Source organism: Macrobrachium nipponense, chromosome 40 (genome assembly GCF_015104395.2).
Source record: "Macrobrachium nipponense isolate FS-2020 chromosome 40, ASM1510439v2, whole genome shotgun sequence".
Classification (NCBI taxonomy): Eukaryota; Metazoa; Arthropoda; class Malacostraca; order Decapoda; family Palaemonidae; genus Macrobrachium; species Macrobrachium nipponense.
The window spans coordinates 40,976,980-40,992,179 of NC_061101.1; the positions used below are offsets into that span (position 1 = coordinate 40,976,980).

General features: G+C 36.0%; 1 protein-coding gene across 2 annotated transcripts in view; it reads right to left on the reverse strand.

Annotated features, from left to right (window-relative positions):
• Window positions 1–3,600: 3,600 nt before the first annotated feature.
• The window catches only part of LOC135212113 (frizzled-9-like), a 113,808-nt gene continuing 102,208 nt past the window's right edge, over window positions 3,601–15,200 (reverse strand). For both annotated transcript variants that reach the window (XM_064245509.1, XM_064245508.1), the window contains exons 8-11: window positions 13,195–13,387; window positions 9,388–9,654; window positions 8,398–8,507; window positions 3,601–5,884 (exon numbers count right to left, since the gene is read on the reverse strand). In XM_064245509.1, coding sequence (XP_064101579.1) covers window positions 5,648–5,884; window positions 8,398–8,507; window positions 9,388–9,654; window positions 13,195–13,387 — 807 coding nt within the window. In that variant the 3' untranslated portion in view covers window positions 3,601–5,647. The remainder of the gene's footprint in view (window positions 5,885–8,397; window positions 8,508–9,387; window positions 9,655–13,194; window positions 13,388–15,200) is intronic.

Below are 15,200 nucleotides of genomic sequence, written 5' to 3' on the forward strand. Positions count from 1 at the left end.
ATGTATTTAAACCAAAGTCATTACCCAATCCACTTAATTTTCAAACAACGGGAGACCATGATGAGAAACCTATGCTTTTTTAGAGGGAATAGAAAACGTCATTTACAATTATGTATCCTAACGTTGTTTGTACGGGACCAACGGCTTTACGTGACTTCCGAACCACGTCCAAAGTGAACTTCTATCACCAGAAATAAACATCCCTCACGCCTAAATGGAATGATCGAGCATCGAACTGTAGTCAAACTTGCGGTCAACGCTATGGTACGCCAACACCATATCGACCACGCCACTGAGGAGCACGCCTAAGTTGGTCTTGGAGACAAAAATTCATGGTATTGAGTTTTTCTCTTGAACCTACCTTAAAACTATCCCTGACCGTAAGAGTATGGTTTCCCTTAGTATTTGCTTTGTCCGTTGGTTAACTTGCTATAATTTGCTACCAGCTATTAACGATGTTATCGAATGTCAGATTAGAAAAAATCCCATAATACTAATCGAATAAGCTTATTTCACATTCAAAACCACTAAGTTCTTAAATATCAGAGCCTTTCTCTTTTCTCATTTAAAATCACTTACCTTACTTCAGTACGCAAGTTGGATCAATGGTAGGTCAAATCCCGGAATACGTAAATTGTTTCAAAAATCCTGCATATGTTTTTTCTTACAGTCTCAGGTAAAGAACTCTTGTTCGAGGCTGCAAACTTCCAGTGTTACTTGTTTTCAATACATTGTTTTCGGTAATCAAGACAATGCTTAACATTCTTCACCAACCACAAAACCTTAGTCCTCAAGACTGTCGAGTCTTTTGTCCTTTTTCGTCATCATTCTTAGTGAAAATCAGTTTTTTTTAAGTTGATTCTCTCCTTTGCTTGTGTAACTACTATGTGCTATGGGGGTTCAGCTATAATGTCCGATTCGTCCTACTATGAAGCCTGGACACTAACTTTTCTCCCCGTCAGTTTCCACTCAAAAATTTGAACGCTGAAGTTTTACGATATCCACAGTCCGCAACAATGTTACTAATGCGCATAGAACGTAAGGAAATGCCTAAAATTGGTCAGTCTTACAGAATACGGGGTAACAGTTTCACAATATCCAAAGACGTCTCGGGTAAACGAACTTCAAACCACACTGAAACCAACAAGCTACGTGAGCGAAAATAGGAAGCGAAAAATTCATTGAACCTTCGGCAGAACACTGACACCTGCCGGAACTGCAATAAAGTACATTAACTATAACCTCAAAATTAAACTCTATACTCCACATTATCTAAATTATATTAGTTCCAGCAAGTTGAAAATTAGACATAAGTCACCAAATATTTATGAAGTACCTACTTCATGAGTTGTAGTTAGGAAGAAAAGAAAGACGACACAGCACTTCTTCACACTTCCAGCTAGTGATCGAAAATTACAGTATTTAAGGAACTTGGGAGATTATCCGCAAACCATTACCCAGGGATAAATATTGAAATTCATATGAATATGGAAGCGAGTAAAAATACGAAAAGAGCCGTTTTAATTTCGTTTTATGTATAAAAGATGCTAGGAAAGACGTAACCATTGCTTTTGCCATCAGTGGCATCATCGAAATGGATACACGTGTCCTGACTGCAGGGGGTATTTTTGGCAGTAATGAAACAAGTACTACAACTATCAAACTGATGTTATAGCTTAGACATACTGTTTACGTTCTTGATTAGCATATCAGGTAGTACCTTGGACTTGTCAGAGTGGGGAACATAACTATCATTGAAACCTAATGCGTTATGTTTATGATAAAATTCAGAGCACCTAGAATGGATTGAGAACATAAAAATCTTAGTAAATTCGATAAAAAACGAAATTAATACTTGATCTTTACATATATATGCACAAAGTTGTATATTCTCTTTCTCATTGTATGATAAACTAAAACATTGCTAAATTACAAAACACACACGCACACAATCATATACATACTCTAGTCTCTAGCTCGATGCGAAAAATCCCTTATGATTTGACGGGATATTTGCCTTAACAACCTGGCCACAATGATTCTGTATAATTGCCTCAATCGTAGGCTAACACTTTCTGGAATTCACTCAAGTACTGTGCCAGTTTCCTTCACTTCTTATGTAACAACACAAAACATTGCTGAATCCAGGAAACATGACTAGATATTTGTAAAAAGTAGAATATCGCAGGTAATTACTAGCAATGTTTTTGGCATGGCAATCTTCTACTCGCCATTTCGACGTATTATTCTTATACATTCTCATGCTTGCTATTTTTATACCAAGTATAACACGCAACTTTCTTGAATTATACGAAACGCAGTATGCATGCCTCTTGGCGCCAATCACAGAAAAATTATGTAAAATACGGCACACGTATTTCCTACCGGCAGTCAAGCAATAACAACACTAAAACTAATGCTATGACTTGGTAATACTTTGTAATTTGGGATCTATCAGCTTGTGGTATAACAGCCTCCATGGTATGATACAATACAGGCACACCACCAAGGTTTCTGAAATATTTACACGATAGGCTATCAGATCTGAACACCGCCAGAACGTAGTTTTTCTTCTGTCGGCAAAGCCTCAATCATGGCCTCTAGTGTTAAATTAATTATTTAAAATACTGATAATGTGTATTTCTTATGCTTGGCTACTAGGCTAAAGGCAATAAAAAGTCAAGTAGCCTGTCTGTATGCTATAAAGCATACATCCTTAACTTTGCTTATGATCGAGTTGAATATAGGCCAAGCACTGGGACCTATGAGGTCATTCAGCGCTGAAATGGAAATTGACAGTAAAAGGTTTGAAAAGTGTAACAGGAAAAGCTCCAAGTTGCACTATGGATTGAGTATTAGGAGAGGGTGGAAAGTAAAATGAAGAATGAGATTATGGGAGTAGTTACAGTAAAAGGAACGAAAGTGGTTGCAGCTAGAGGTCGAAGCCACGTTGCAAAGAACCTTAAGTAATGCCTACAGTGTACTCTGTGAGGGGTTGCTTATGATTTGGCATCCTACCTGACCTTACTTCTTGATCAGATGCCTCTTACATAGTATAGGTTCACATATTGCATGGTGCAGCATCCTGCCTGACCAGAGTATTTATCTCCTTAAAAAAAAAAAAAATAAATAAAATCTTTTTAGTCCTTTGGTCAAAATCCTTCCCCTGGCCATTTTGAAAACATCAGTAAATTTGATTTGGTACAAGGTAAGGTAACAAATGGAATCATTTTTCCGTGGTTGCAGCTTCTACTTATGGTAAAATGGGAAATATACTTCCATTAAAATATAGCACTGGGACCTATGAGGTCATTCAGCTCCAGAAGGGAAATTGACAGCACGATCTGAAAGGTGTAACAGGAGGAAAACCTTGCAGTTGCACTGTGAAACAATTATTGGAGAAGGTGGAAAGTCAGATGAAAGAGAGAATATGAATGGTGGTACAGTGAAAGGAATTAAAGAGGTTGTTGCAAAAACCCTCAGGAAGGGACCTCACTCAGTTGTACTATTAAAATCTTAGTGAAGCGCACCACACGCAGTTGGAAATGTAAGTTTACTAAATGGATTAGAAATGGAAGGAGTTATTCTTAATATTCGAAATTTATTTTACATATATTTTCCAACATTGTACAATTTATAAATTTCCACTAGCCGTATGAATATTAACTGTTAAAACCCTGTAGGCTTATATGTCTATAGTAACAAAAATAACAAATGAAAAGTGAAGGTTTGTATCACTGTAAAACAATGAATTTTTCATCTAATTGCCATTTTGTATTTGAAAACAGAATTGCAGATTTAACTCCATGTACACCTCCACTACAGTTACTTCACTTTTGTTTGAAATTTGCTTTGTACGTCTGGAGGTGAATGAAATTTCCATTGTATATAGCATATATATTTTAGTTTACAACTAATATGTACAAAAATATACATAAAGGACACCTAACACTGTCTATTCAACAGCTAGGGATATACATTATATACAACATACATGCTTTGAGGTCAAGAACCAGTTAGTGGTATGCTGAAAATATGTTGTGCAATTAAACCACTAAACCTTGAACTGGAAGTGAGATCTGTCAGTACGTTTTCATAGAGTAATACTGATTTAACAAAATTTATTTACATGTACAAATTATTCCCGAAAATTTAGCAGAATATGACAAGCAATTAAATGTATAGTAAAGCCAAACAAAACCATTTATTTCTAAGTTTTCAACATACATTTAGGTTTCATGGAACTCCAGTAGTCTTCATAGAGACTAAAAAATTACTAATTCTTTTTTACCATTTGAATCTTGAGTTGATGTTTTGCAAGTAGTCAAGATGTTACATTTTTGTTCATATTAATAAAAAACCTTACAAATTTATAGTCTCACAAACAATTCTGAGCTGTTGTTTAACACTTCACACAAACCTCAAATATCTAGAAATGTTTGAATGTCAAAATTCCATGAACTCTCACTTTGTTCTAAACTTCATAAAAATCTTAAAAGAAATGTTTAATTAATTTTACAAAGAAGTCAGCTCCTGATCAAAATTTTTAATAGAACCTTTATTCAATTACACATTAAGAATGGTTTGTTAAAATATGTACCCCATTTTAATGTTTTCTTCTGCATTTCAAAATTACTAAGATTTTATTTATACACAGGGTTTACTGTCCAACATTCGACATTTAATTTGTTAATCTGATTTTGACTGTCTCTGTGGTGCACGTCATTTGCAGAACACTTGTATTTATCAACATTTGAACCTGATTTCTGCTACCTGGGATAATATTTTTCCAAAATCTATTGGTCATGTCATACACAATTAGATTTATTTTTTCAATTTAGATAAAAAGTAAGAACAATGTATCTACATCTCACTTGCTTTTTATGAGGACTAAATTATGGTAACCCTTGGAGACTAAATTGCCATGTGTTTCTAGGTCGTAACCACTTCAAGTTGTTCAGTTATGTGCTGACATCTCAGTGGAATCATAGGAAATTTGGATACTGTACTAGAAAAACAATAAGTAATAAAAATATCAATACCTGTACTTAGAAGAATTACATATCTTAGAATAAGATATGTAATCTTAGATAAGACTTCATTTTACAGTATTAAGTCATCCCTTGTTTTTCTGTAAGTCAGGTATACAGGTACTCAAGTACAATACGTATTATCAACAACAGTGCAAATTAACCAGCAATATGACTCGAACATGTATATTTGCTGTGTCAAATCTTGCCTTACATGTATGACATTTTTAATATTCTAAATTTCCTACAAATAGGATGGAAAATCTGAAAAACTCTTCCTTATAAAAATCCAGATCAAAACATGTGTTTCTTGTCGATAAACTGTCTTCCATTACACTATTACTTACAACTAATGACCTTACATACCATTTGAAAACCATATACTAGCTTTCTAGGCTATGTAACTTGCATTTAAAAAATATCCACTGGTACTCTTTACAGCAGCTCCAGCTTGTCAATTTCCCTAATGCCAAACCAGGCAAGTTTCAGCTCTATAGGGTTTTTGAAGGTACAACTGCCATTTCACTGGCAAGTCTCCCATAAAACTACAAAAAAAAAATCATGATTTATAATCATATTAAAAATAATCTTCAATAACAATCAACATACATATGGTCTTAAAGCTGGGATAAATGCACACCGACAGGATGATGGGATCTGCTGGGATGGTTTACTGGATAGCCTGATGCCTGCGATAGATGATCCTGACTTGTAGGATTATATTCTTGGCAACCATTGGTAGACTTCACTATAGTTGGCACCTGGTTTGGTAAGTGATACACATGGCCATCTTTCTTTCTTAAGTTTCGACGCTGACCACATAGACCCAAGAAGAATTTTTGCCACAGTAATACCTGTTAAAAGGATAACTTCATTAGTTGTGTGAACTAAAGGAGTCTACAGACATAAGCCAGACAAAAAAATTTGAGGTTCAAGTGTTGACTACCTGGACCTAGGGGTGTCATTTGGGAGGGGGATGGGGGGAGCAACTGCCCCCTCCCCAAGAGTCAAGTGGCCCCCAGCCCCAGCCCCAGAAAGTAACAGCAGCTAGTTTTCCTGTATTCCTACCGAAATTCAAATGTCTCCGCATTAAGTTATATATCTATCTATCTAAAAACCTTACCAGTTGCTTTTTCTGAGTTGCTAACTATCCTTAAAATTTTGTTTACCATTCCAGTCCCTACTGCTAGTAATGAGGGTTTTTTTCTGTGTTAAAACATGTAAAGAACTACCTGTGAACAACAACTGGGGATGACCGGCTATCTTTCTTGTTGCTGACAGCCACAGAAAAACATATGGTGGATCAACGAAAAACAGTTAGTGGGGGTAGTGTGTCTGAAGCGATCATTTGTGCGAAAGTGAGGATGCTCTATGCCAATTTAAGGAAGAAAATGCCAACAACAAGTGATGCTCTTAAGTGATTTCAAGGACAGCAGAGGCTGGTTTGAAAAATTCAGAAAGCATATGGGCATCCATAGTGTCGTACAGCATGGGGAGGCTGCGAACTCGGATAAACATGCCATCGAAGAAATCATTGGTGAATTCAGAGAATATCTTGAGGCTGAAGGATTCCTCCCACAACAGGTCTTCAATTGTGATGAGACAGGCCCGTTCTGGAAAAAAAATTCCAAAACGGACCTACATCACACAGGAGGAAAGTTCCTTGCCAGGGCACAAGCTTACACTAAAAGACAGGCAAACACTCTTGTTCTGCGGAAACACAAGTGGAGATTTCAAGTTGAAATCCCTACTTGTGTATAACTCTGAAACTCCCTGAGTGTGTGTATAACTCTGAAACTCCCTGAGTGTTCAATAAAAACAATGTCATAAAGAATAAATTGCCTGTAATGTGGACAGCCAATAAAAAGGCATGGGTCACAAGACAAATTTTCATTGAGTGGATCAATGAAGTGTTTGGCCCAAGTGTTAAAAAAAATACCTCAATGACAATCAATTGTTCCTCAAGTGCCTCTTGGTAATGGACAATGCTCCTGCGTATCCTCCTGGCTTGGAAGACCAGCTGTTAGCCGAATTCAAATTCGTCACTGAAGTGCTTGCCGCCTAATACCATTCCTCTCATCCAGCCGAGGGATCAGCAAATCATCTCTAACTTCAAGAGACCTTACACCAAGGCACCATTCCAAAGGTGCTTTGAAGTGACCCCAGACACTGAATTGATCCTAAGAGAGTTCTACAAGGATCACTTCAATATCTTCAACTGCATACGCCTTATAGCCAAGGTTTGGCAGGGAGTGACTTTACGAACAATGTACTCTGCATGGAGGAAATTGTGGCCAGTGTTACCTAGAGAAGGATTTCGAGGGGTTTGAGGCTGACCCCGACGACCCTACGCCTGTTGTGGAGTCTATTGTCTCTCTTGGGAAGTCCATGGCTTGGATGTCGAAGAGCTAGTGGATGCCCATAGGAAAGAGCTAACCACTGAGGAGCTGCAAGAGAGAGGGGATACTGCGCCTACTTCAGTGATCAAAGAAATATTTGCAAAGTGGAGTGATTTACAAAATTTTGTCGAGACAAATATTTCCACATTTATACCAGTTTAACATAATGTGGAATGAAAACTTAATTTGTTGAAAAAGTACATTTTAGAACAGTAATGAAGGGCTTCTAGGCACTTCTGGTGTCAATAAATACGACAAATTTTTGTGGTGGTACATTCTTGATCATTTCAACTGCAGACCATATTTCAGATAATTTTGATGGGAAAACATATGCATTACTGTATAATATAAACTGGCTTGTTTTATTTGAAGATACTGCTGCAAATCATGCACAGAGGAACATTTGGATCAGTCTATCTGGATAGTCTGCAGAATGTGTGCCTTTACTTCATATACGTTCTACTCTATGTTGTTTATGATGTCCAGTTTATGAAAAGCTTTTGGAAAAAGTGATAAGATAAGCATAGTAATGTTTTCCACTTTAACATCAAAATATCAAGCTTTTTGACAGCTGGCATAGTAATGTCTTCCATTTTCATGTCAAAATAGGGAGCTTTTTGACAAAGAAAGTTATTCTTACACAAACCACTCCTTACAAGGAGGATCCTGTCTTCTCCCTCTTGCTGGGAGCAGGTTTTTGTTATGTAAGCAATAAAAACTTTACAGGATCACTGAATTATTCTTTAATTACAATGGTCAACACTGACCAAAAGCAAACAGCTATAAATGGCATGAAATTAAAAAAATTCATACTACACTTCAAGAAAAAAAAAATGCAAGGCAAAAATTTGGAAAACACAAGGCACAAAGTACTGCAGTGGAACAAAAGGGAAAGAGCAATTATCTTTATTACTGTAACAACTTAATATTTTGTTTACACAATTCATAAAGAAATAAAATATGCCTACCGTTTTTGATGACCAAATCCACATTCCAGACGTAATACCAACGACTAAGGACATGAATATCTTCAACATGAAGATCTCCACAGAGGGTATGCTCTGTTCTAATGTGCACTCTGCAATGATGAAAGTTGACAAAGTTAATTTCGTCTGAACAAAATAAATACAAGGTGTAATAGAATAAGACCACTCACCTGGAGTTAACTTAACTTCATACACTGGTCATATATAAAACTGCTACTTCATACACTGGTCATATATAAAACTGCTACTTCATACACTGGTCATATATAAAACTGCAATCATTTTATAATAAAAGCAATACTTTGAAATGTGATCTGAGATCTCCCTTGTGATGTTGCCACTTCAGTGTAAAAACTGGTGAACTGAAAGCAGTGCATTATCATCATAAAGTAGTTTATTGAGACCAAAGTTTTTACCTTCTAGACTCTAAGAAGGATTACCCAACGAGTGCTTTTAAGAGGCGTCAACAACTAAAGTACAAAAATTGAACAAAAATTGAACCAAGTTGGAAGATTACGTTTGAATCTGGCTGTAAGCAAATATCAAATATGGCTATGCACAAGTTTGACAACTGCATGGATCTAGTGTTTCTGATTCCCCTGGTATTGTAACTTTCACTGTTTGAGAAGGCTGTCCCTTATGTGTATTATTCTTAAAAGATACTGCATATATTAAATCTGAAGCAGTGTGGAATGGACTTTGAGGTTGAGCTTGCCCTTCTGAATTGTTAATAGTTGAATAAGGAAGTTGAAGAAAATATTTTTACATTAAATAAACTTTCTCTTAAATATTATTTGTTTCTATATCATAAAAATTAAAAAGCAAATGATACTGGTTCTTCATGAAATCCAGATCTTGGAAGTTTTATATACTAAAATCTTCATATATATCACAGCAAATTAGTCATACAATACCACTCAGTCGACACAGTATACCACTACTACAGTAGACAAATTATTGAGCCATACTTACTACTCGCACTGTATCGTAGGCTGGTGGGATACTTCTGTCGATTAATCCCCGAGTGGTGTACCCCAGAACTACATTCTACAGCTGCATAAGAGGCCAGCATATGCCACCGCTGGTGGTTCAGATATTCATAAACGTTGCACGCAATAACACACAGAGCAGGGACAGTATACAGCACAGAAAATACACCTATGCGTACCATTAGCTTTTCAAGTTTGTTTACATTTGTAGCCATTTGGTAAGATGTAGCACTTAGTGGTGGTGATGAACCTGAAAGTAACAAAATATTTTAGTCTCTTCTACAATACGTAAACCCAATTTAGCTTATTTCATACTTCTCAAAACGATTCCTATAGCTACAGCCTCCTCTCTAATAAATCATTTTCTTGCATTTGAATGCCTTAGTACGTAAATGTTTGTGATCTCATTGAAAATACAAATGAGTTTGTATTGTCACACTTGATACAAAAAGAAGATTAATGCACTTCAATAGCATGCAACAATCAAGTTCTAATACTAATTTAAAAATGCATCCTCTAGGGTAAATGATTTGTTAAACTTACACATGTTTAAAATATTCATAAGAGCCCCTTCAACTACTCTGCGTCTACCTACGCAATTATCTTTGTAGATTACTTTCGCTTCTTCCCCATCAATTACATGCCTAACTCGAACGTGTGTCTGGCAATTGGACTATAATTCGATCCCATCCTACATGATTGTTTATGTTTCTAATCTTATACCCAATCCACTGCCCAATTCCACATAGAAAACAATTATCACAATCTTTACACAGTACCACATAAAACCCAAACGTCATCTTTCCTTTCTTTTTCATGATCCCTGGGTATAACAGTTCATTAAAATCAAAGTTGATTAGGAATCATGAAAAATAAAAAGAAAGGAAAGATGACTTCACCTGTATAGTAATAGATTTCCACTGGCTTCGACTGGAAGAATCTTGGATGACTAAACAATGAGGGGAAACAATTCCTTCACTTCTCTTCTGAATGCTTGCTGTGCTTCGCAGCAAGTATAATCTATAATTTGATGTTGTGTGAACCTCTAGTCTGATTAATTTAAGTTCCCAGTAGAAAATGTAAATGCAAAACATTGTCAAGTGATTGTAGTAAATGTATTCCAAGGAAATTAAAAAAACATTGTGAGATGAATCAGTGTGTGAATCAGGCTAACAGTGAAGTTGCACACTAATTCAACGCTGGAAAATCCCAAGTAGAAGAGATAACATTTATCTTTCAAATGTGCATTCACCTACCCTGCCTGTAGTGACTTCTGGAAATAGTAACATTGCAAAGAAACTTAATGGAAAATCTTATTGTAGCTTAGTTAAAATAGATGGAATAATCATCTAAAAAAAGCATTGGATGTGTTTACTTAAGTGTAACATTAAGATTGATAAATTAGGTTGTTCTTTTGATTGATAATTAAGACTATACATACTAATCTAATATCTTTTGTATAAACATTGGTTGATAATGTATGCAGTTGGAGTATTTTGTTGTTTTCTTACTGCAGTATAAAGAATGAAGTTAGGATAAAAGTTTTGATGGACTGTATGTAGTGTAACATTAGGTTACATTTCCATTCTGTAGGTTAAGGTAATAAATTAGGTCATGGAAAGTCAGAGTTTTCTTGTGGAAGTAACTTTTAAATTTGTTCTAATTATCCTGCACCAATGGTGTAAGAGAAAAAGCCCCTATAACATTGCATGAAACTGCATTACTGTTAACAGCTTTGTTTACAACTCTCCAAGTGTTTACTTTGTAGAGGATTGCTACCTAAGCACTTATTACCAATTCCTTTTCCACTTTAGGTTCAGCTATCTTGAAGTGAAATCCTACATCACACATGTAATTTAGCTTCTCTGTAGAATTTCCTTCATTCCAGTCCATGGTTTTGTGTGTTTTATACAGAATTTCATCTCTTTCAGAAGATTCATTTTTTTTTATTACCTAACGGGTTGCTTTCCATTAGCACACTGAACTGAGTTTTAATTTAAACTAACCCCCTTTCTAATTTTGGTATTTCTTTGGTACTCTGCATTCAACTCATTTACCTTGTAATGCTAATGTTATGTTTTTTGTATCTCTGGGAATGCTATTTTTTTGTATTATTGTATTTTACACTCTTGTAACTTTTGTAATCTTCCTGGTATTAAATTAATGCATTAGTGACAACTGTTGCTGCCAGTACATACTTATATCAACTAAATCTAATTCAGTGAGTCATTTATGCAAAATATGATTAAGAAGTGGTTACTGATCACTCATCCACTTTAAAACACAGTTACGATATTTTTGTTTTGTTTTAGTTTTTAAGCACTAGCTGTTGCACTGTAGTTACTGTGATTATGATTTTGTAGGATCCAGTAGAGCTTAGGAATTGTAATGGGTCAGAAGTCAAGTCTGTGGTAACACCAAGTTTAGTATTACGTATACTTTATAATGAAAAGTCCCATAGTTTGTAACTAGACGTAATGTGTCAGGAACGAAGTCTGTGGTAGCAGAGTTCGGCCATACCTCACCATATTTCTCATAGCCTCATAGGTTAAACCTGTCATACATTTCTGTCACCCCTTGGCAGAGATCACCACCACCTCTGCAAGGGCTGCTGTGGCCATCCAGGGGTATATTAAAGTGTTACTGTTAGGATAAATCTTTGTCTCCTGGACCACTGAATACAGACACCAAATTATCTGCCTCTATATTACTTGTCTGGTGACAGAGACTGTACTTCCACAGCATCCACAATCCTACTAAGCTTGGCAATCCTTACTAAGGGCAGCGAGGACATCCGCACTCCCTTTACCACTGAAGGCTGCCTTGCAGCATCCAAATCTCCAATCAACCTTTCTCCCCAGTGGATGTGGATGGTTTCAACTTAAGTCTCCAAGCTGGGACATAATGAAATACTGTTGTCTCCTTTTTAGCCACTTTGCTTCCCGTAGGGCATACACAGGTTTAGGTAGACACAGAAGTGGAAACTTAGGTCCTTAAGGTCCTACAGGGCAGTTATTGTCTTTCCCTTTTTGGTTGCAAGGCCCCTTGCCAGCTGAGATTCTAACCATTTAACCAGAAGTTTCAGGTCCTGGATAAAGAAATTTTTCATGTTGGCAAAAGGGGGTCACCAAGGAAACACTGCTAGAGAAACTAGGATTCTGCATTTATTTCTTCCTTGTTCTAAACACTTTGGAAGTAAGAAGGCTAACAGACCTTAGCCACCTAAACAAGTTTTTTTGACAGAGTCTGATATGGAGAATGTGGAATAATTGAGCAGATTGATTTGCTTCTCTTCATATATCTTCAAGGCAGGGATTTGTTCTGGTTCAGGAACCTTTGCTTTGGATTCTGAATAGATACTTCTTCACCAGGAATCGAGCACTAACAGTAGTTTGGAGGCATCAACTAGGAAACCTATAACAGTACCTGGACAATAGGCTTATCTTGGCATCTTCCAAGGAGGAGTTGGAATTGAATAGACAGACACATGGAAATTCTCCTCACCAGGCATTGGTCCTTAGAACTCACCAGCTTAAGTCAGATTCATCTCATTTCACATAGGCCATCTACTTCAGTGAGAAACTGCATTTATGAAGCCATAGGTTTGTATTCCCCTCAGAACAAATTATAAATACAATTCAGTTATTTTCTTAAATTTTAGTTAATTAAACATTTCTGACAAACTATAAAACTAATTTTTAGCTGAAATGCCTATAATTACACTTTTAAACTAATGAAAAAAATGTTAATAGTACAGTTCTTGTATTCAAAAGCAGAAAAATTCACTCACCTGAGTTGTTATGGGTTCCATCTGCTTCATTCTTAATTTCTTTCCGAATTCTAAACAATGCTATGAACCCAAAGACAATGAAGAAAGTACCCAATACTAATAATGAAGTAAGAGGTGCAATGACAAATCCCATGTGGGCCCAATTATTTACATTTCCAACATAGCACAGGCCAATGAGCTCATCACCATCAACCTGGAAGAGTTCATATGCAGTGCAATTAATCAAAATATACTTTTGCTTTCAAAATTACAGTGCTCTAGAATATTTTAAAAAATATCCATTCAGAAATCTTACCACCTTCTTTCAAGAATTAAACATACTAGTCCTAATCAAACATCCAATTGCATTACTCTACAATTCTTGAGACTAATCACCACCAAGGAGGTTGAATAAGGTGGAGATGCCCTTTTCCGGATTAGTGAAGCTGACCCGGTCAGCGCCTGTAGGGCAAAAAGCTCACTCACCTTACCCACTGCGTGACCTACCAAAAAACAGCAGCTCATTTTTGCTCGAATATCTGTTTCAGAAATACATAAGCACAAGCTCTCGTATTATTGTTTTAAAGGGTGCCTTGTTTGTGAGCTGCATATGGATGCACTCAAACTCAGCAAACCCTTAAATCCATTGGTTACATTTCATTGGTAGGTATTGTGTAGGCTATAACTATTGCACATTTTTTTTTAAATCATGGAAACAGAACCAGCACATAGATAATTATACAAGCTATATAACAATTTACTTTTCATTATTTTTTATTCATTTTTTTTATATTCATTATAAAAACGGCGAAGACAATATGTCACTTGCACTAAAAAAAAAAAAGCAGTACATATTTTCATTTGGTAATTTACGTTGGCGATATGTTTATCTACCTTGTTCATCTTGCAGGAAGTGGTGATATCCTGTATCTTGCAATAAGGTGATATAAAGTACAGTATCATATTTGGATATTATAGTAGCAGCATTTAGTCTTACTTTCAATTGTTACACACTTATAATTTATATAAAGAAGCAACATCAGTGATGAAATAGTCTTATAAATGAGATATGATATACATTCAAAACGTTATATTATCTTTGTAAGCGAGTGTTTGTCGTAAGCGAGTGCACACAAACACGCTCACAATTGTGCAAGTTGAATTATTTTTTTTTTTTTTATGTTTTGATTTGCAGTTTTAGAGGTCTGGAAAAACTAAGCCCTATTAATAATAATAATCCAGAAGATGAGGATCTTAGGAAAAAATGTGTTCGAGATAATGTGTTTAAAACAAAAACTCAAGTGATACTCTAGCTCAGGTATGCTCATTATGAAAAAAGATGAAACTATTGCAGCAATCTAAATGTCATCTTGTCAAAAAGAATAGCGATTTGAATGGTGTTTTATGTGAATTAAGAAGGAAATCTTTTATGTGCACCAATAGGTTGGATGTATTAAGTGAAGTGTGCTGGAGGTGTGCAAGATCTTTTAAAAAGACAATGTGCAAAGAGCATAAATCTCCCATCTAGGGGTAAGTATTCCCCAGAACTGAGAAGTTTTGCCCTCACCCTTCAATTTTATTCCCTGCATGCATATTGCTATGTTAGGAAAATGTTTGATACATGTTTACAGCATCCTAGAACAATTTTGAAGTGGTATCAACAAGTAGATGGCCAACAAGGATTCACGAATCTCTTTCAGTATTGAAGATGAAAGCTGACGCAACATTGGAAACAGGCAAACTTCTAATTTGTTCTTTAATCATGGATGAAATAGCAATCAAACACCAGGTAGAATGGGATGTGAAAAAATATTATGGGTTGTTGATATGATAGCATTCCGTTAGTAGAGAGGCTCTTGCATTAAGTAACTGCAGTAAATGGTAGCTGAAAATTGTTTGTTGGATATTCCTTGATTGCACGTCTTGGTTCTCATGAACGAACGAGTAAATTTGAGTCAGCTTCACTCAGCTGGGGTTACTATTATATCATTGACATTTGATGGTCTGTTAAGCACTGCTGCAATGAT